This window comes from Mus caroli, unplaced genomic scaffold, assembly GCF_978045245.1.
Source record: "Mus caroli unplaced genomic scaffold, Mus_caroli_1 scaffold_18, whole genome shotgun sequence".
Lineage (NCBI taxonomy): Eukaryota > Metazoa > Chordata > Mammalia > Rodentia > Muridae > Mus > Mus caroli.
The window spans coordinates 81,610,753-81,633,235 of record NW_028227273.1 but is presented as its reverse complement, the minus strand read 5'-3'; the positions used below and the strand labels follow the sequence as shown (position 1 = coordinate 81,633,235).

At 47.2% G+C, this 22,483-nt stretch overlaps 1 protein-coding gene across 3 annotated transcripts; it reads left to right on the top strand.

Annotated features, from left to right (window-relative positions):
* The first annotated feature begins 1,398 nt into the window (after positions 1–1,398).
* LOC110284065 (centrosomal P4.1-associated protein-like) lies at positions 1,399–22,181 on the top strand. 3 transcript variants are annotated; one of them, XM_021149657.2, is made up of 12 exons: positions 1,399–1,482; positions 2,089–2,215; positions 2,531–2,682; positions 3,127–3,342; positions 6,720–6,878; positions 8,106–8,205; positions 9,752–9,855; positions 10,748–10,846; positions 13,453–13,593; positions 15,537–15,621; positions 19,672–19,789; positions 21,162–22,179. In XM_021149657.2, the coding sequence occupies exons 3-12, from the start codon at positions 2,578–2,580 to the stop codon at positions 21,349–21,351; spliced, it is 1,317 nt and encodes a 438-aa protein (XP_021005316.1). In that variant the 5' UTR covers positions 1,399–1,482; positions 2,089–2,215; positions 2,531–2,577; the 3' UTR covers positions 21,352–22,179. The 3 variants fall into 3 exon arrangements, with proteins under 3 accessions (XP_021005316.1, XP_021005318.1, XP_021005317.1); XM_021149659.3 differs by lacking the exon at positions 10,748–10,846 and having other exon boundaries at positions 21,162–22,181; XM_021149658.3 differs by lacking the exons at positions 1,399–1,482; positions 2,089–2,215 and adding an exon at positions 2,222–2,303.
* Positions 22,182–22,483: the final 302 nt, after the last annotated feature.

Genomic DNA, 22,483 nt, shown 5'->3' with positions numbered 1-22,483 from the left:
CATCGATCTCACAAACACACAGTTAAGGATTCACACCTTAGCATAGATCTCACAAACATACAGTTAAGGATTCACACCTTAGCATCGATCTCACAAACACACAGTTAAGGATTCACACTCAAACATAAGGCAAGGGGCTTGACTACTGGAGGGAAAATCCCAAATCACCTTGCCAGTCTGTGAGGATCACATGTAGAAACCTTTCTGTCTTTAGGACCTTCTTAGAAAGTCCACTGCCTTGTTAACAGGCAGCGCAGGAGTCGATTTCTGCTCTCAGAAGGTGAACGAGTGGTGTGCTGTCACCTCCCCTATGGACGTAAGAGCGTGAGCAGCCAAGTCTGGAGTGTAGCGAAGGCACTCACTGTGTCCCTCACTCAACACATCATTGTTTTCTGCTGACCCCATGCCATCCAACACCAATGTCCCAAGCAGGTTCAAGCTGACTGACACCGGCGCAGGCTCCCACAGATGTTTGCCCATCAGAAAATGGAGAGGAAGCAATGAGGTTTCGTTCTTCCTATATCCCTGCTTCTGGACACTCTCCACCCAGCCTCTTCGGGCTTCAGAAACTCCACTCTATCCAGCTCTGGATAGACAATCACATGGAGCCTTGCTAGGGATTCCTTTCTAGGAAGGAGCATCTCGGACCACAGCCAGGTGGTGGATGTCTTATCGTCCAATTGGATACAATCAAAGCCTTGGGCACATGGCTTCCCCTAGCTAACAAGGACTGGTCCAAGTCCTTGGGGGAAAAAAAAGAATGAGAAGCAGTTCAAGGCCTCCCAGAAGTAGCACTGTCAATTCCAACACAGCTAGAACCCTCTATGTCCCCAGGATCCCCAGGTAGGGAATGACACACTCTTATGAAAAATGTCCCCTCTGTTTGCCTTTAAATATTTAACCACTCCAAATACTTTGCTGGGGGTAAGAAGTGATGGCCGGGGCTTTCAGCTTTACACTGACTCTCTGTTTCTCATCCTTGCCCATGATCACAAAAACCAGATGGACAAGTTAGTGGGAGGAGCATTTTTGTGGAATCACAAAATCATGCCTCGTATCTCCTGTTTAAGCCCGTAGAGATTATATTCTCCTTGTGAACATCTATGAGTAGTTTGATTTCATCTTAAAGAAATTTTACAGTTTTTTTTTCAAGAATGTGTGCTGAGAAAATTGGGTTTTTACCCTGTTGCAACTTACTCTGTTGTCAATTGAGCAGAGAGTCCGGCTCTCTCCAGTCCTCTATATGGGTTGACATGAGCTTACTCTAGCTGAATCATGGGTATGTTGGTAATTATAAAATCTTATAACTGTATATAAAACCCCAAGACTGCATGAGATGGCATGGCCCTTTAAGACAGAGAGTCGGTTTAGAATGGACAGGTTTCCTGGAGTTCTTAAGCTAGCTGTGTAGAGGGCACAGAGAGCTGTTGGGATATGGCCTAGATGAGGAATGTCCTGGTAGAAGTCACCATCTTAGGCTAGGTGAAGTGACTGGCTGGGGGGCACAGAGGGAGGGTACTCCCTGGTAAGAAGGGCTTAGGGTCCAATGCTGGGGAATAGAGTCCTCCTTCTGAGAAGCCATGGATGCCAGTCTACCCCTGCAGAAAACCATGGGGCCCGGGCCAGATGAAGGTGCAATGGGTTATGAATAAGCTCTGCCTTGTCTCCAGTCAGATCCCCTACCACGGTGGCCAAGCCTCTCATTCTTGTTTCTATACAGCCTAGGTTGATGAATACAAGTATTTATATGTAGAAACAGGAAATGTGCTGTTATATTTGTGATTTGGGGTAAGGACATTCCCAAAGGCTCTGCCTGGAAATCCCTGCCACTCACCCATCCTCACACCCCCTCCCACAAGCCGGCCAGAGGCTACCATTGTCTACATTGGTAAGGGCATGGCGATTAGCTACAGAGGGGCTTTACTAGTGGTAGAGGGGTTGATTTAGTCATTGGTGTCATATGCCGTGCTCTCGTGTGGAAGGCTGCTCTTCCATTTTTCTCTCCACTCAACTGTCTCCTGCTGGGCTCCTCCCCCACGGCTCCAACTCTCAGGTTCCATAAATCCTCCTTCTGTGTCATCCTTTTAGGTTATGGAGTTGTAGGTTGGGGACGAGGGGTTTGTCCTGATGAGAGGCAGCCAAACCTTCCACAGCAAAGGTCTGACGAAGGACTAAGACCTCCCAGGCGCCCTCTCAAGGCCCTGTTCACCTCAAGGTAATGCTGGCAGTACTCATGTGATCAGGCACCATGCTGACTCTCTGAACCAAAGTGTTTTCCACCCTCCTCTGGGGACACAGCCCTTGTAAGTGACTGGGTCCTTTCCATTTGGCGGTTTCCAGACATGGGAACCTTTTCCTGGTCAGCTCCAGGTGGAGACTGTTCCCAGGCAGGAGGGTGGCAGGACTTAGTGAAGCATGGTGGGCCATTCTCCATTCTAAGTGGGAGGATAGGAAGGCCATTGGATACTAATCAGAGGGGCAGAGATAGGATGCACTAAGAAAGTCTCACGAGTCTCCATTTTACTACCAGGATGCTTACTGGTCACCTCGAGGCTAAATAGTCAGCAGAGACAGGCCATGTTGGAGGATCTGAGTCAAGGAAAAACGTCCAACCATGAGAAGAGGAAGATGGAGAGCACAGCCCAGATCCCTGAGGAGGACAGCAAGCTTCATGAAGTTGTGGTAAGCCAGGCCAAGAAGCAGCATGCCCCTTGGACGGGGAACTGTGCAGGGTAGAACTCTGCTGCTGCTTGCTATCTGCTCTTCCTTTCTATAGCTCTGGGACACACCCTGGCTTCTAGTTCAGGAGAAGGCTCTAGTCTTCTGAAAATGGATCAAAAATGTCAGGACATTTGCATTCCTTAAATCATACCAGCAAATTCTCTGATCCTTGTCAGGTTCCCCCATCTGCCTGCAAAATGTCTCCTTCTATTAACACACACACACACACACACACACACACACACACAGAGGATTTCACACATCTGATCTCTTGTCCAGTGGGGGCTGTACCTTGCTTAGGATCCGTCCCCATTTGTTCTCAGAATGAGGCTGTCTGGGGGGGGGGCGGGGGGTGTACTCCTGCAGGTTGCCTGGTAAGTGTCTGTCACTCTCTTCCTAACCCAGGGGCTGCAGAAGCAGATTTGTGACCTTGGGACAGAGCTCACAAGACAATCATCTTGGTGGTGCGTAGCTCACAAAGACCTCCAAAGCCAGATCGATGCTCTGATAAAGGAGAACCAGGAGATCCGTGCGGAGCTGAAGACCTTGAAGAAGCAGGATGCGGAGGCCACCAAAGCCTCTCTAGGCTCGCCCACCCCAACAAGAGCAAGCAATACTCTGGTACAGCAGACTTTCTTACACCCTCCCATGCAGGCACACTGTCTCCACTGGGTACCCCATGAGGGCTTCACTATCTGTCAGTCAAATCACACAGAACTGACAGTAAATCCTGACAACCTTCCTGGGAGCCCAGGGGAGAGCATGTTCCCACCCTGTCTCCAGGACACTCACAGGCTCTGATGGAACAACTGTGCACTAGGCCACCTCAGGACTCCAGGTTCCTACTTTAACGGATGGCCTGGATCCTGTCATTAACCCTACCCAGGCACAGGCAGAAGTAGGACTTAGAGCCAACCCTGTAACTGAGTGACTGGGAGCTGGCTGTTGTCACTGAAAGAAGCTGAGGGGGTCCTGGTAAGAGACTTCACATAGCCTTTGCTATCATGTTTCCACTACCCCTTGCACATACTAAGTGGGTAGATATCACTCCACATCTTCAGATGCTAAGCTCTCCTCGATGTGAGGTAATTGCTTGGCAAGTTCTTAAATGCTCACTGATGGTACATGACACCGCTCCTCACGTGACTGCGGATAGGAACAGCATCGCACCACAAACACACATCTTTGAACAACAACAAAAACAACAGAGAGCAAGACTATGAGTGCCACACTTTCACATTTGTTCAAGCTACATGTTGTAGCCAAACACGGTTCTAGGAATGATGTCAGAAGGTCAGCCACATGTACACATGTGTGTGAAGCTGTAAGTCAGCACTAGAGACATGGTGTTGAAGATTCATACTGCCCTTCTTCCTCAGGGGAGAGTGTGCCACCTAGAATACCCACCCCACACTTGAAGAAGGAAGCCCTGAGACTCAGGATCGTCTCTCCCCCTCCTCTTCTGCTTCCCCTCCCCTCCTCTCCCCCCTTCCTCTCCCCCTCTTCCCTCCCTCCTTTCCTCCCTTCCTCCCTCCCTCCCTCCTTCTCTCTCTCTTTCCCTCTTTCTCTCTCTCACTTGCCTGCACACACATTCACACACACACACACACACACACACACACACACACACACGGAAGGAATTTAAATGGATACACCATATAATGGGGAAGATAATACCCCCAACTAGACATCTTATACCACCAAATAGATCCTCCAGGGCTAGGAATGGATAACATCTTGTTGAGACATTGGCCAGAGGGGTCCCACGGAACCCCCCAAACAGAACAGGCTATAGCCGAGGCTATTGGTTGCTCCTTACAAACTGACTTGTGAGGCTCGAATGTCTGAAGACACAGTTTCCTCACTGGAATGGAGAAATCAAGCTATTAGACACTAGGAGCTTCAACTCTACTGACCAGTGTTCATGGTGCTATGAGGTACTCTGCATGCTACCAGAAGAGAAAAGTAACCATCAGTAGCACCCATTACAAACCCATTTACCCAAAACAGATATAACAATATATCTTGCCTGCCTACAAGATATATATATATATATATATATATATATATATATTTTTTTTTTTTTTGGTTTTTCGAGACAGGGTTTCTCTGTGTAGCTCTGGCTGTCCTGGCACTCTTATAGACCAGGCTGGCCTCGAACTCAGAAATCCGCCTGCCTCTGCCTCCCGAGTGCTGGGACTAAAGGCGTGCGCCACCACACCCGGCTTACAAGATATGATATATTGATGCAATCATGGCATACATATTATGGGAGTAACCCGGCACTTCTTTATTGAATTTAAAGATCACTCCAGGAGATAGAACCCAAACCTAAATTGGCCAAGAAACTGGGACTAGATAGGCCATGAGTCGAGGAGAAAACCAAATAGAATTATTCTGCTAAAGGAACGTATCAATAAAATGAGTCTTAATAACACGTTGCTATATCCATAGATCAGTGCCACCTTGGCCCTCACCAGAGGCATTTCTTCTTGCATACATGGTAATTAACATGGAAAGCACAAGTGGACAGTGTGCAGAGAGAGACTTTGGGGCACTTGGTCCTAGATGGGGCACCTTCCGGGGTACCTTCCTCAACCCCCTCCCCCTCACGCCTCCACAGAAACAGCATCATCCAGACACAACAGGGCTGACACACTACAAACTCACAGAGACCTAGACAGCACACCGAGGCCTGTACAGGTTCAAGCTGAATAAGATCCCAGCACTAAGAAGGGGAAGTGGACACAGGGGACCCCCTTAACGGAGAAGCTATTTACAAATGCAAGCTCCTGGGAAGGAGAAAAGTTCTTCAATGCTGGGGGAGGATGGGCAGGGGGGGGGCACTGTATTAACCACCCTCCAAGAAAGACCTTGTAGTTGACCAACACAAAACAGACCCCATGTCCTGTTTGATTGTTTCAGTTTTTGGTTTTGGCTTTTGTTGTTTTTTTCTTTTTGGGGTGTGTGTGTGTGTTGCAGTGGTAGTGTTGGGGTCTTTTGTCTTATTGTTTTTTTCTTTTTACGTTTCAATTTTTAATTTGTTTTTTTGTTTTGTTTTTTGTTATTTTTGAGACAGACAGGCAGACAGACAGATAGATAAACCATGAAGTAGTGCAGGTAGGGAGGTGGAGAGAAGCTGGGAGGAGCTAGGAAAAGGAAAGAATATATGATCAAAATATGATATGTATATATATCTTTAAACAAACATTGTAAACTTGTGATTTTCCACTTTCCTACATGCTCAGCTGAAGTCGAGTAATGTAAGGGCAGGAAGGTTCGAGTTGTTTAGTCTTAGTCTTTGGAGGCCTGTGATGGTTTGGCACTGAGGTCAGCAAGAAGAAGGAAGCACTCATGGGTCACAGAAGTCTCACCAGCCTGGACAGAATCCAGTTTTACCTCTCCTAACTAAAGCCATTGCCAAGAGATCCCAATATTAGTGAGATGTTTAAACTGTGTCCCTCCCTCACTGTGCCCTCTAAGCCTGGGAGCCCCTGCCCTCTGGTGTCCCTGCCTGCCTGTGGCTTGAACATGTGGCCTTTCTGCACGCTCTCCTCTGTGGCCTGGTTCTGCTGCCAGTTCAGTAGCCACAACAGAGGAAAATGTAACTAATGATCCGAGTGCAGCAAGACTGCTCAGCAGAGGTGTGTACATGAGGGAAGTGAGCTTTACAAAGAGGACCAAGGCTGGAAATTTGGTTTTAAAATTTGTTAAACATGTTTTAAACACTACAGTATCAAACCCTCTCTAGACAGATTGTGAACCTTTTGCGTATTGCCAACTACAGAAGGCAGTGGTTCTGAACTCAGATTGTGAGGGAGGTCACAGATTGTGGGGGAGGGCATGCTGAGAGCAGCTTCTCCTCCACACACCTTAGGAACTGAAAAAAACATGGGGTTGTTAAAGTCCTCGCTGTGGGGTAGCAAATGTGGTGTGTTAATCAATACTTTGGAATGGCACTACTGATGTTAACATAAACCCCCCACGTTTGTTTGTAGCCAGTGTACATAAAGATAGAGGGAATTGATTCCGAGAGGACAACCTCATGGGATGAAAGAGATGAGCTTTCTGGAAGTCCTCCAAACAGAAGCACAATGGCCACCGGAGGAACAGACTCCCAGGATGAAAGGCTGTCTTTTACATCTGTGGATGAAAAGGTGACCTTGGGAGCTTGGACTGTTCGAGTGTAGTCTCTGACTCTTCCTTCCTCCCCCTGCTCTCCCTCTCCCTACCCTTCCTTCTGCCCTCCCTCCCTCTCCCTTCTTTCTCCCCTCTCTCTGTTTGTGTGGGGTCCAGTATCCATCTCTACCTTATTTCAAAAGTGTTTGTATGTATGTATGTATGTATGTATGTATGTATGTATGTATATGTGTGTATGCATGTATGCATGTGTGTATGTGTGTGTATATATGTATGCATGTGTGTATGTGTGTATGTATGTGTGTGTTTGTGTATGTGGTGTATGTGTGTGTATACATGTATGCATGTGTGTATGTATGTGTGTGTTTGTGTATGTGTGTATGCATGTGTGCATATGTGTGTGTATGTATGTATGTATGTGTGTGTGTATATATGTATGTATATGTGTGTATGTATGTACATGTGTGTGTATATTGTCTTCCGGTATCCATCTCCACATCATTTTAAAAAATTGTTTTTACCCATGTGTGTGCCCATGGAGGCCAGAAGAGGTTGTGCTAGGTCACCTTGAGGTAGAGTTCACATAATTGTGAGTCATCCAACATAAGTGCGGAGAACCAAACTGGGTTCCCCTGCAAGGGCAGCACCAGCTTTTAAGCATTGGGCAGGTCCTCCAGGCCCTCTCCCTCATTTTGTGAGACGTATTCTCTGAGCCTGGCCTTCTCTGGTTGACTCCACAATCGGGCTAGCAAGCTTCAGGCATCCTGCTGCCTGGGCTTTATGGGTGCTACGCATCTGAACTTGGGTCCTCATGCTAGAGCAGAAAGCCCTTTGCCAGCCCTTTCCTCTCCCTACCTCCTCACCTCCTCGTCCCCAGGAACACATCCTGCTTTATCCCAATGGATGAAGCCCAGTGAGAACCCTCACTTTGCTACTCAAAATGGACTCAGGAATTCGTTAAACATGACAATGTTTCTATAGATTAGAAAGCTGCATATGTGCCTTCAGCTCCAGAAGAACACTAGAATGTCAGGGCTCATTTTTGGTAACCTAGTGTATGGGTGGGGGTTTCTACATTGCATCAATTGCTGGAAACCAGGGAACAGAGCCGAGTACTCTTGGTAGAGCCTGAGAAGTGTCTTAGGCACTTGAGAGCTGACATGGCTGTGCACACCACCTGGTCACTGCTGGTGGCATTGCTGGAAGAAATGACATGCTGGTTTTGTGATCCTGCCTGTTCCCAGGTTATACACATGTCTTCCAAATTTCTGCAAAGAAGCTTCGGCAGGATGTCACCGGAACCACTGTCTGACAGCACATTCCTGGACACAGAGTCACTGGCTGGTGAGAAGAGAGTCCCTGCTCGGTGCTCACTGGAAGGGGTAGCCATTAAGATCTGGGATGTGGCATGTGGGTAAAGCCTCAAGAGCCCCCTGGGTTCTGGCCATTGTCTGATTCCAGTTAGAGCTCCTCCGTCTGTCTTGGTAACCTCTCCCAACAATTTTGCCTCAGCCCTGGCCACCTGTGGCACATGTCCCTCCCCAGCACTTGTCTGACCTCCCTCTGAGCTCAAATTGTCCATCCAGGTATATAGCCTCTCCTGTCCCGGTGGGTCCCACCTGCTGGTTCTGAGCGCCTCACAACAGTAGGAGGAGTGCTCCCCTCCAGCTGCTGCCAGAGGTAGCTATCACACACTCTGTGCTCTTGGGCTGCCCCTAGGTGTGTGTGCATGACCTCTGGTGAGGAGCCTTTGCACAGAGCTGCTAGGCTCTGCTGCACCTGCTGTGGGCAGAAAGAACAATCAACCACCTGTAGCTTGACTCCTACCCACCCCGTGCACAGTCCTTGTGGGTCCCCTTTGACATACTGAACCTCAGACCCTTGTGCATGGGTAAGCACCCCTGTCTGTCTGTCTGTCTCTGTCTGACTCTCTCTTTCTGAGTCCCTGTAACACTTTTGTAACCTCTGTGTCTCAGTTACCTCTCTGTTGCTGTGATAAAGCACCATGACCACCATAGCAGAGTTTATTAGCTCTTTCCAGAGCATTAGTTCATAATGGCAGGTACTATAAGCACAAAACAGAGAGCAAACTGATAGTAAGAAAGGCTTTTTACTCTTAAAGCCGGCCCCCAAGTAATACGCTTCCTCTATAAAGGTCATACCAACCCCCAGAGAATGGAGACCAAGCGTGCAAATGCTCACACCTACCATAACCTGTGTGTTGGTTGGTTTTAGCTGTCAACTTGACAAAACAAAAAAATCACCTCCCTCGGAAAAGAATCTTAATGAGGAGTCATTTTCATCAGGTTGGCCTGTGGACACGTCTGTGGAGAATTCACAAGACAACTCACTGCCTTGTGAATCATTACAGGAAGACTCGGCCCATAGTGGGCAGCACTATTCCCTAGTTAAGGGATCCTGAATAATATAAGAAAGGAGAGAGCAGAGAGAGAGAGAGAGAGTATCCATGTAGTATTGTCTCTGTTCTTGGCTGCAGGTCTGCTGCTCTCTGTTCCTCAGTAAACATGACCTTTCTGCCTGTTTCTAACTGCCTCGGATGCACAGTGCTCCTGCCCAACCACCCATTTCCTTCTCATGGGCAGTTGTCATGAGTTCGTAAATTTTCTCTTCCTACGTCTGCCCCCTACTGGGGCAGATGCCACCCTCTGCTAGCTTAGATGTCTGGGCCACCACCACATGTAGTGAAGACACAACCAGCGGACAAAAGCTGACTTCACTCAGCACTTCCTGTATTCCACAGAGCCAGCCACCCGCATTTGCACAGTGACCTCAGGAAACTTAAATCGGACTTGGAGCCCTGCACTAGGAATATGACATTTTTTCACAGTGTGTGCATAGTCTCTTGAAATCACCTTCTCCACTGTTTCAGACATCTGGTCCTCAAATCCAGAGACTTCGGACGGTGAACTTCTCCTGCATGCTCAAGCAAGCAGGGTCATCCCTTGTTTTTCCCCAAATACACTGTGGGTACAGGTAGGTAGAGTTTTACCGGGTGGGGAGGCTGGGGAAGACAGACCTGGAGGTAGAGGCAAAAATGGATGCTCCCGTGAGCACCAGAGGCTGCTATGGCTGCAAGTCCTCCCTCAGTCTCTGAGCTCGCTCAGCCTTTCAGATGAGTGGACGGGGCTTGCCTGCAGCCAATGGAGGACTGCCAGGCCCATAGGCAAAGCAGGTGGAGCTTCTGTAGCTTTAGGGATTGAGAAGACAGAGTATTATTCTGTTCTTATTTGCAATGCTCAGTAGAAATGAATGGAATGAAAAACTCAAAGGCAGCAGAAATACCCTAGCTCCATGGCCAGGGTCGCATCATAGCTACACAACATCCATGCAGAACTAAGCCATTTTCTCCATGGGAAAGATGTATTTACCTCACAGGCTGTAAAGTTATTTAGAGTGTAAAGTAGGCAGTGGGAAGATCCCCTAAAAGCAGTCAGTAACACTTCCCAACCTAATCAGCAAAGGTAAGACGGGTTTAGTTAATCAGATTCCAGCCACTGATTCCCCCAAGGCCTCAGTGACATGCACACAGAATCAGAACTTGGTGTCTGTCAACCACACTCCCCACGTCCCCAGTACGGACAGGGAACACAAGAGGAAGACACACCTTTACAAACACAAACATGATCCCAAGAGCTAGCATTTATGGGCTTATGGTTCTCCCAGCATTCATGGGCCTGTGGTTCTCCCAGCATTCATGGGCCTATGGTTTTCCCAACATTAATGGGGCCTATGGTTTTCACAGCATTGATGGGCCTATGGTTCTCACAGCAATGATGGACCTATGGTTCTCACAGCATTGATGGACCTATGGTTCTCACAGCTAGGGATGGGGACAGAGGAGGCAGTGGTTATACTCTCCTTATAGAATATTCCAACAAAGTCAAGAGCTCCTAAAGAAATACAGCAAACCTCGGACACTACAAAGACTGATGAGACAAAGGAAAAGCGACACCCAAATGGCAAGGTAGGTTTCTGCTGCACATAATCTTTCCCTGCCACATTCTCTGTCCTATGTAGTCTGAGCCATGCCATCTGTCCTGGGGCTACAAGCTAATGGCTGGTGCACCTCTCTAGAGCATCACTGATATCCAGCTTCTTCCAGTAACAAATACCAGCTCTGTTAGGAACATCCACCCACCCTTCTGCCCTCAGAGCCTCCCAACAGCTACCTCAAGAAGCACTTTTTGTCTCAGAGTGCTACTGCCAGAAGGCTGGGGTTACCTCAGGGAGGGTGGGAAGGGGTGAGCTGCTGTAGCCCAGCTCTGTGCTCAAAGCACCTTCACTCTCTCCCCCTTTTGCTGGAGTGAGTTAGCATTTCATTTTGTTGTTGGAACTTTGGCTATATAGATCTTCACCCTTGAAAGCAGAGAATGCTTTGAATAGATAAGTAAGGCTGCTTGGCTCCACAGCTTTTCAATACAACCTCCTCTTCCTCCTCATCCTCCTCTTCCTCTTTCTCCTCCTCCTCCTCCTCTTCCTCCTCCTCCTTATCCTCCTCTTCCTTCTCATCCTCAATCTCCTCTATTCCCCCTTCTCACCCTCTTCCTCCTCTTCTTCCTTATATTCCTCCTTCCATCCTCACCCTCTTCCTCCTCCTCTCCTTCCTTCCCTTCCTCCTCCTCTTCTCCCTCATCCCTCCATCCCTCCTCTTCCCCTGCTTCATTTTCCTCCTCCTCCTCTTCCTTTTCCCCTCATTCCCTTCCTCCTCCTCCCCCTCCTTACCCTCTTCCTTCTCTTTTCCTTCTCCTCCCTTCTTCCTCTTCCTTGCCCCTCCTCCCTTCTCTCCTCCTCCGCTCCTCCCTTCCCCTTCTCCTCTTTCTCTTCCCTCCATCCCTCTTCTTCCTGTGCTTCCTTTTTCTCCTCCCCTTCCTCCTCTTAGGCAGTTCTCAGGTCTTATGTATTCAAGCTCACCATGTAGCACAATGACCTTGAACTTCTGATTCTCCAACTTCTGAGTGCTGGGATTATAGGACTGTGCCCCCACATCCTGTTATGCAATTCTGGGGATTCCAGGACTTCCAGCATCATGGACAGTCTACCAACTGAGCTACACTCCTAGAACACAAAGCCTTTCTTTAGTGTGGTTGTTTCACATGGTTGTCAGGCAAAGAAACACAGCTGAGCAAAGCCCAGACCTTGGTGACAAGGTCTGTAAGAAGGAGGGCCATTTGCTGCTTAGGCCAACAAGCTATGGACCAATCACTGGCTTGGGCTTCAGAAGCCGTAGGGTATAAATGTGATATGCATGTGGTCCATAACAAGTGTCATTCTGCTATGAGCTTCCTGTCCTGTAACCTGACATCAGCCACACTCCCCAGATCCCTGGCTCCCCATCACAGTACTGTGTCTTTCAATGTCTCACCCTGAATCTATGTGTGCCTTTGCATTGGATATGCTGACTTCTTGTTCATTTAATTTTACATTATAAATTATATTTTTAGTTAAACCCTTATTACAGAATTTTTGCAATAAGAAAAGACACACAATAAAATTAAGCAGACCCAAAGCGTATACTTTTCGTATATTTTTGTTTGTGAGTCTAGCCTTTCATGGTTGAGCTGTCTCTCTAGTCCAAGTTGATACATCTTGAACTTCTATACAGTTAGACTAGCCATTCTGAAGATGTTAAGAGTCAGATTAGATTTTACATCCTGTCAAATCCATTTATATATACTTATCTACTACATTAAAAAAAGAAAAAAACCATGACACGGTCTAAATTAGAAATTATTTTAATAGTGTAAACTTGAAAATCACATGCTCACACATGGCGCACTCTCAGAACTGCATTAGGTGACTTCACCGTTGTGTGACTGTTATAGCGTCGATGTCGTCTGTCACTCATCATGGCCTCCTGATGTGAGCAAGGGGCAGGTGTGGTGGGTGAGGCTGCATTGGCATAGCAAACTGAGGTTATTTCTGCTGGTGTCTTTCTTTGCGTTAATCTTTACAGGGATGATGCTTTCTGCTGAGAGCCTAGCAGTATGCATTTGAAACCATTTGCTCATTATTAGTTGAAACCAGTTAGTGTTGAGTAGGAGGTGAGAGGATGAAGTGGGAAAACAAAATAAGCACAAAAAATTCATTTCTACTTAGTAATCGTGCAATGGTATCTGGCCCAGGATTTCAGGCTCATCAATCAATCCTGGGTTGATGGATCATACAGACTCATGGCAGACACTGAGGAACAAATCATTACACTTCCTATTGATAACCACATGCAGCACGAGAATAAGGAGCTCATCAGTATAGAGCATGTGTGTGTGTGCGTGCATGTGTGTGTGTGTGCGTGCATGTGTGTGTGTGCGCATGTGTGTGTGTGTGTGTGTGCGTGCATGTGTGCGTGTGTGTGTGCGTGCATGTGTGTGTGCGTGCATGTGTGTGTGCGTGCATGTGTGCGTGTGTGTGTGTGTGCGTGCATGCGTGCATGTGTGTGTGTGTACAGCAGCTAGTATCCAGCATGTCAGGCTGACAGTGGGCAGTGATTTTGAATACAAGAGGAAATAGTGGAAACATGTTCAACATGCCTGCTCTAACTCTTCACCTGGGCGTTTCTGTGTGTCCATCAAGGTGGAGCGGATGCTCAGCGACGGGCGAACCATCATCACCTTCCCCAATGGAACCAGGAAGGAGATCAGTGCTGACAAGAAGACCACCCTCATCAAGTTTTTTAACGGTGACATGAAGAAGATCAAGTCCGATCAGAAAGTGGTACGTGCCGTGGACATGCATGTCTTCTTTCAGAATCAGAGGCTACCCAGTGACTAGCAAACCTTTTATAGATGCATGCTCTTTTGTTTCTCTGATGTCAGATGAGGGAAGGCATGAGGTCAGCACTTTCTTGCTAATGAGAATTTTGCCTTTGGTGTATGATGCAAGCAAGATTCCTCATGGTCTCACCCCGTAGATTTGCACATCAGTGGTGTTTCCACAAGCCCCCCACCCTCCATTGTGAATTTTTGTTGTTGTTGTTGTTGTTATCCATATGCCCTTCCACAGACCTGAGCTGAGAAAAAATAAACCAGGAAGTCCTGGGAGACCTGTTTAAATGGTGACTTTCAGGAATTCACGGCCCTATGGGGTAAAAAGATGTGTTGCGTTGCCTTGGGGTGCAGGGGGTCACAAACACATTTCTTAGGCAGATGTGGTGCAAGGATGGACAGATGATAAGAAGCAATAGGAATGAGGGAGGAGAGAGAGAGCAGGGCTCACTGCAGGCTGGGAGGGAGGGGCTTCCCCTGCTCTGTGCTGGTGACAGGGAAACCCTGGACAGTGAGTGCCTGTCCCCAGGGCTCTCTGTCCAGGGGCTGCCATTCCCTTCCTGTGTCCCCCTTTCTGCAGAGAGGAAGCATGGTACTTACGTAGTGATGGAGACGGGGCACTCCCGACGCCCACGGCTTTCGGACATATTGCCAATATAGTGAGAATGCTTAAAAATCATAGGACACGAAAGCTCTATTTCCTAGTCTGCTTTCTATTGCTATAATAAACACCACAACCAAGAACTGCTTGGCAAGGAAAGGGTTTATCTGGCTTACATGTCACCTTCACTACGGAAAGCTGGAGGCAGGGGCTTCAGCAAACATGGAGGACCGCTGCTTACATGGCTTGCTTCCCATGGCTTGCTCAGGTGTGGTACCACCCACACAGTGGTCTAGACTCTTCCACATTAATCACTCATCAAAAAAGTGCCCCCCACCTCCGATTTCACCATAGGTCAATCTAGTGGAAAGGTCTTCTCAACTAGTGTTTTGTCTTCTCCAATGACACCAGCCTGTGCTAAGTCCACAGATGCTAACCAAAACACATTCGGATCTCAGAGTCACAGCTTTTCCAATAACATGTCTCCATCTGAAGACACTCCATCTCCTCCTCCCTCTTCTGTGGCTGGAGAGACATGGCTCTACCTCAGAGGACCAATCTGATATAACTAGGCAGGATTTGGATCAGGAGTAGAGCAGCATCTTCTGTCCATATTCTTCCTTTTTAGACAACGACCCCATTCAATCCCACTCTACCTTTGGCTGTGGCTTTTTCTTTTTAGAGTGTCTCCCTCTTCAGATCTAGGGACTGGCCTTAGCATCAGGAACACCCACTCCCCTGAACTTAGCACTCTTCCCCTTTGTAAATGTTGTCCTCCCTCCCTCTCTTCCTCCTTGGAAACCAAGGGAGATGTGCCTATTAGGTACACCAAGGTCAAATGGCAGCTCACGAGTCGCAGGTGCATGGATTTCCAAGGCACTTTGTGAGCACTACTCTCTTGGGCTGCAGTTAGCCACTGGGTCTGAAAACTGTGGGATTCATGGGACCCTGGGGCTCACAGTCCATGTCCACCAAAGCCTAGACCTCACCAGCTACAAATCCCATGAGGCATGAAGGCCAGCAAGTCACGAATTAGAACATACTTAGGTACAAAACTGAGGACTAAGCTGCATCCCGCAGTCTCCCTGTAACCAATGTCATTGTCATTGCTGGGGTGTCAGCGCCTAGTGCCGCCTCCTGTGTTCCACACCTGTGGAATCACCCACAGATGTGGTCAGGCCTCCCTCACCTGTACTTTCAGCCACCTACGGGAAGTAATTGATCAGATGATTGCCTGTTGCTCACAATGTAAGGGGAACCGCCTCCCAATGTGGGTTTCCCTATCTTCACAGATTTATTATTATGCGGACGCGCAAACAATGCACACAACCTACCCAGATGGTGTTGAAGTTGTGCAGTTTCCTAACAAGTGGACTGGTGAGTGATGTCACCTCTGCGTGCCTGCTGGCTCAGTGCCTGTGTTGGAAATGGTCGGGTGGGTGAGTACCACGGAGAGAGGGCAGCAGACACTGAGCCTTGAAATCACCGAAGAAAAGGAGAAGCTCGGGCTTCCCCATTAGATTTTAGTGTTTTTCTTTTTAAATTAGAAATCACTCTATGAATCACATAGGGCAAAATTATACCCGGAGAGTCATTTTTAGTTTTCCTGAAATTCATCAGATTGGGTAGATGTACTGGATTTTTTTTTGTCTGTCATTTTTATGTTATTAAATTCAAGAATATTCTCAGCTGTTTCTTCTGCAAACATTGCCTGCCCCTCCATTCCTTGTCTTCCTAAACCTTCCAATCGCAGATACAGCATGCCAGGCAGTCTGCTCTTCGCTGAGCACATTATATTCATTCCATTTAGGTAAATTCTTTTTTTTTTTTTTTGCCATTTTTCTCTTTAAATCTCACTTGCTCTTTATTCTCCTTCCTGGTTTGATGACAACCTTCACTTCCTTCTCTGGTCCGTTTTTAGGTCTATCCAGTATGTCAGCGAACACTCCCTAATCTCTTGCTTTCTCCTCCTTTCCCTTGGGTCTCAAGTCATTTTACACATGGTTGCCTCACAGTCTTGATCTAGTGACCCCTGACCCCCCAGGCACGGAACCCAGTGTGTGGCTAGTCACAGCTGGTTCCTCGTGGGTGCCGTGTCTCTTCAGCTTTTCAGTTTGTCCCGTGGAGACAGATTTGGTGGCGATTCTAGGGGCCCAGCCTGGAGCTGCCCCTCCAGAAAGGCTTCTGGGTGTTTCTGTCAGGTGCCCTGGCACTATAGCCCAAGATCACTTCATGTTAGTTTTCTAATGTAGAGTGTCCTAGACCCAGCAGGTAAGGAGATTGGCTATGCCAAGCCCACTTCAGAGCCATAGCTACAGATCTCTAGAGAGAACTCAAAGAAAGTAGGAGTATCCCTTGGTGATCAGCAGCTGACAAGAGGTAGTTTGGTTTTGCTGGGTTTTTGAGGGTTTTTTTGTTTGTTTTTGTTTTTGTTTCTGGTTCACCCTTCTTTGGGTATTTTGAGCCCACGCTCAGGCCCAATCTGTACACACAGATGTTGCATCCTGTATCAGTGTATCTATAAAGATGAGCCTTGTGGACGCTATGATCATCAAACAGTACCAGAGCACTGGAAGCGTCAGTTCTGATCGATTTTAGTGACATCTGATATTTGGGGCCTTCCCCATGCTACTGGATCTGAAATAGGTGTGTGTGTGTGTGTGTGTGTGTGTGTGTGTGTGTGTGTGTGTATGTATGTGTGTGTGTGTGTGTGTGTGTGTGTGTGTGTGTGTGAGTGATCTTATTTTGCACTAGTGAGAGAATTCATAAATTGTAATATAGGACAATGCCCAGACATAATGAATCCATTGCTGATCAGGCTTCTCTCTTGGCTGTGTGGACCCTGGCCCAGCCACAGGGCTGCTGAATCTAGCTGAGTCTTCATATGCAAGCCAGTGCTATTATGGTCTTTGTTCCACCCCTGAGGTTTTTATAGGCTAGCGAGCACAGGTGTGGACAGGAGAGAAATTACTTCTTCAGTAACTTTTGGCATACACTCTGCATTGAAAAATTACACTTGCTTGTTCACAAGTGCCCTGTGGGGTTGTTGGTAGATGGTAGCCAGGTCTGATGAAAAACAGAAAAGGGTTTGATAGACATATGTGCTCTTTTGAATCTTGGCTGGTCTGTGCGGAATGTGTCTGAAATGCATCACTTAACTGTATATCAGTTTCTGAATTCTATCACTGTCCGTATGTACAGCTCACATTCTCCAGAGCACCCTCACGTGAAAGTTCGAAAAGAAAACGTCACAGTCCCCTCTTGCCATTTCTGGGTGCACCTGTATATCTGTGTGTTCAGCAAAGTTCAGCAAAGACCATTTTGCATTGATTCTGCACCAGACAGTCACAGGATTGTTGAGGTTTTGTCTGTGGCTATGTGCTGTAATGCTAAATTCTATAACCCAAGTCTACTTGCCTCAAAATGAGTGAATTCTCTTGTGTGCCAGCTTCTGTTGTGCAAACTTTGTGCCTTAGTTTAAAGCTATTGGTTAATAAAGATGCCAACAGCTCATAGCTGGGCCCAAGAGAGATAGGTGGAATTTTGGTTCCTGGACTTGAGGTGTGAGGCAGATACCATGAGGGAGAGGAGAAGAGGAAGGAAAAAGACCATGGGGTCATGAGAGTCAGCCTGTTGGAATTGAAGCGTGGTGGAAGATGGGATTATTGACAGGGAAGTAGATAAATTAGCACGGGGTGGGGGGAGTTGATATCTGCCCAGCTCTAGTGTTTTTAAGGCTTATAATAGATGTTATGGTATTGTGTCTTTTATTTGGGAACCAAATGGCCTAAGGTGGGATGGAAACCCCCAGACAATATTCACCACAGCACGATTCTGAGATCCTCAAACTATCGAATCAAAGAGAACCAGTAGTTCCTAGGGCATCACACCAACTTGCCTCTGAGCTTTTCAGATTTTTATGCTAACAAATAGTTACTGCATGGAGGAAATCTATCACTGCCATTTTGCTTAGAAGCCCTTTGTATTTTCTGTAAATGCACATTGGCAAGTTCTCTGTGCTATGACTATGCACTGTTTTCAGGCCCTGGGTGACAACCTTGGGTGCTGTGGAGCTTCAAGCACACTCCACAGTGGGGAATTGTCCCTGAATAAAGCAGATGTCACTGTGATTGCTAATAATCTAGCTTGCCTTTGAAAATCCATATAGAACAGTAAAAGCATTTTCAACGCTGTCTTGGCTACTTTCTTCATTGTTGTGGCCATATATTTGACCAAAGGCAAGAGAGGGAGGGAGGCTTTATTTTGGTTTACAGTTCACAGGAATGTAGTCCCATGTATCGGGGGTGTGGTGGCAGGACCATGAGGTGGCTGATCACACTGCAGCCTGGAAGAGAATCATGAACGCTGGTGCCTCTTGCATTCCCATTTTAATTCAGTCTGGAACTCCATCACCTAGCACTACCTGGCACCAATAAAGGAATTTTACCGCAAATCCACAGCACAGAAAAATGTCAGACATTGAAACTTGAATTCTGTTTCTATTAAAGGTGTGTCTATCACTTGTTCATCATCACCAAATAGAAACCCCATGAACTGTTACACACTGGAGACCACCCACACTTAGACACACTAGAGACCACCCACACTTATACACACTAGAGACCACCCGTACTTATATACACTAGAGACCACCCACACTTAGACACACTAGAGACCACCCACACTTAGACACACTAGAGACCACCCACACTTAGACACACTGGAGACCACCCACACTTAGACACACCAGAGACCACCCACACTTAGACACACCAAAGACCATCCATCCACACTTATACACACTAGAGACCACCCACACTTAGACACACCAGAGACCACCCACACTTAGACACACTAGAGACCACCCACACTTAGACACACTAGAGACCACCCACACTTAGACACACTAGAGACCACCCACACTTAGACACACTAGAGACCACTCATACTTATATACACTAGAGACCACCCACACTTAGACACACTAGAGACCACCCACACTTAGACACACTAGAGACCACCCACACTTAGACACACTAGAGACCACTCATACTTATATACACTAGAGACCACCCACACTTAGACACACCAGAGACCACCCAAACTTAGACACACTAGAGACCACCCGTACTTATATACACTAGAGACCACCCACACTTAGACACACTAGAGACCACCCACACTTAGACACACCAGAGACCACCCACACTTAGACACACCAGAGACCATCCATACTATGGCTGAGCCTTACTCACCTGAAATTGGATCAACTGGGCAGTGGGTGTAATATCTGCCAATCCTGACTACAAGCTCATATGGTTAAAAAAATGTCTTTCACATTAATATTTTAACCTAGGTCATTTAGATATGACGTGGCTTCCAAATGCATTCATTATAACATGTACTTTAAACAAATGTGTCCTGCAGAAAAATTCTACCCGGATGGCTCCAAGGAAACCGTGTTTCCTGATGGGACAGTGAAACAGCTTAAGGATGGATGTGAAGAGACGGTGTTCCCCGATGGGACATTTGTGACAGTGAAGAGGTCAGCACACCACCCCATCCCACCCCCCGCCCACAACAGCCCACCAGATGGTGTGAACCCATACTTCAACCCTGGGCTATAGAAGACTACAGATCTATAATACATCTGTACTCATTTACGTGAATGCAAAAGTTAAATCATTCATATAAATATAACAACGGGGCCTGGGGAGATTGCCCAGTGGTTAGCAACACTGGCTGCTTTTAGAGAGGACACAGGTTCAGTCCCCAGCACCCACATGACAGATTGCAACTGTCTGTAACTCCAGTTCTTTGGGAACCCAATGGCCGCCTCTGACCTCCATGGGCACCAGGGACTCATGTGGTTCACAGATATACAGATAGACAGACACTCACGGGAATAACGATAAATAAATATTTAAAAAATACAAAAATGACACCAGAAAATATATGACACCATTGGTTCTAGAAGAATTTTTTTTGTGTGACCTCAGTTCAAATCTGTTTATAGAAAACATGAGCTTAGAATTTTGGGGCCTTTGCGTGTCCCCAAGGTTGTGCCATAATTGACTTCAGGGACAAAGGTCACCCCACAGTTTACAGCATCAGCTGTCATCATCTAGCTGGATGTCAGAAGAATCCTATTCTGTCTTTCTCAAGTGTGTCATTGCTGTTAGGTGACATGTCAACACAGGTTGTAGACACAGTCAATAGGTGACTGAAGCTGGCCAACCTTGAGTGCAGTCAGTGTCCACCTCCTCAAAGCCATGCTGGATAGAAGCATGAATCTATTGCAGCACGCATAAGCAAAGAATCTAAACTATGACAAGAATGTGATAAGTCACTGTGTCAGTGCTGGTGTGTGTAGACAGTGAAGTTCACAGGGCCTTTGGTCAGCATATACCCAATAGCCTGGGCAAGAGTTTAGTAAACCTACCTTAAATGCTCCCAATATCCCCTGACTCTGGTGTGTTCTAGGCATGTTTCCTCCATGATCTTGACCTTAGCAGCTCCTCCAGTGCTCTCAGGGTTCTCATCCCACACCCAGAGCTTCCATAGCTCTTCTGGTGGTCTCAGCTGAGTGCATAGAACCCAGGACTCTTTCTGTTGCGTTTCTGTCATGAACTGAGCAGTCTCGCTGACTCTGCTCACCCATCTCAGAATGTAGGCTCAGGTCTCAGGTCTCAGCTCCCCTGCCCCTCCACCTTTCTATGCCCAGATAGTCTGAGCTTCTCCTGTCCTTTAAATCTCAAATGCTTTTCCTACTCTTGCCCTGGAGAGCCTCAGCTTACTCCCCGAGGGGAGACTTGGGGATCTAGGTGGTCCTATGGCTTTGATCTTTCCCATTTCTTCCACACTCACGTAGTTGGCTTTTGCATGGCTCCACTTACCAGAGTGTCTCTATTCTACAGGAACGGAGACAAAACCATCATGTTCAGCAACGGAGAGAAAGAAATCCACACGGCCAGGTTCAAGCGGAAGGAATTCCCAGATGGCACCACCAAGACTGTGTATTGCAATGGCTGCCAGGAGACCAAGTATGCCTCAGGGAGGGTCAGGGTCAAAGATGAGAAGGGAACTGTCATCCTGGACTGGAAGTAGTGCATCCAACAGACTCAAGGCCAGGCAGTAGGCTCCAATTTCCAAATATAGTTTTGACCAAAACAGACAAAGCGACTCACATCAGTAGATTCCCCTGACAATCCTGGAGATCCCCTGCACATGAGGAGTAAAGAGGCATCCAAAAATTGTAAAGAAAGAGACCATGTAGCCACCACCATCTTGGGAGAGAGGACATAGAAGCAGTAGCCAGAAATGAGGTCCTGGACATGGCTTCCATGGCCTTGTCCAGACCGTGTCTTCTGTCGGAGTCTGGCCCGAGAGCAGAGGGTACAATGGGAGCAACGTGACCACTGCCAGGTAGTTCCTGGGAGCAGCCATTAACAACAGCTGGCTCCGTGTTTTTGCTTGGCCAACACCTGCCTGCATCTACTTCTATCCCCTTTTAGAGTCCTCATCAATGGGATCCAGGGGGATGTATCTTCACTGGTGCCTGATGTATGAATAGACTTGGTTTAACCATCCTGAAGTGTCTAGACAGAACCTCATGTGGCATTCTATCCCATAAATTCACACAATTTTGATCTGTCAATCAACAAGGAGATGAGTAAAAGCACAGATAAAAACAAAAACAGAACCATAGTGGGCCACACCTTCTACCTGTTCCTGTGAGTCTGCCAGCTGCCCCCTCATTTCCTGGGAGCGCTCTGCCATGCTGTAGGAGAGATTCCTCCCTAGCTACTAGGCAGCCACCAATCTCAATCTTCCAGTCCCTGCACTGATGAGGAGTTCTGAGAATGTGGGTGTTTGTTTGTTTGTTTGTTTTGTGTTTTTGTTTTTGTTTTCTGTGTCCTCCATATTGCTAAAGTGAGTAGATTTGGGAAGAACTCACTGTGTGTTAGCCAATGGTGTCCATTGGAGAGGAGTGGCTGGCAGCAGCACCTGTCATGCCTTTGCCCTGGTTCACCTTCTGAAGTCAATGATAAGAAGTTCCAAAGGGCAAGCATGCTTGCCTTCTTGATGGCAGAGGATCTGCGAGGTAGGGAAAAGATCCTCTATCTCTGGACTCATCTTGGGCTGTGCAGTCATTCTGCTGTTGTACCAGACACTGGAACAGACAGTAAGATACCCTTGTTTCCTTATGTCCTGTCCACTAGAGTCATATATGCCTTGG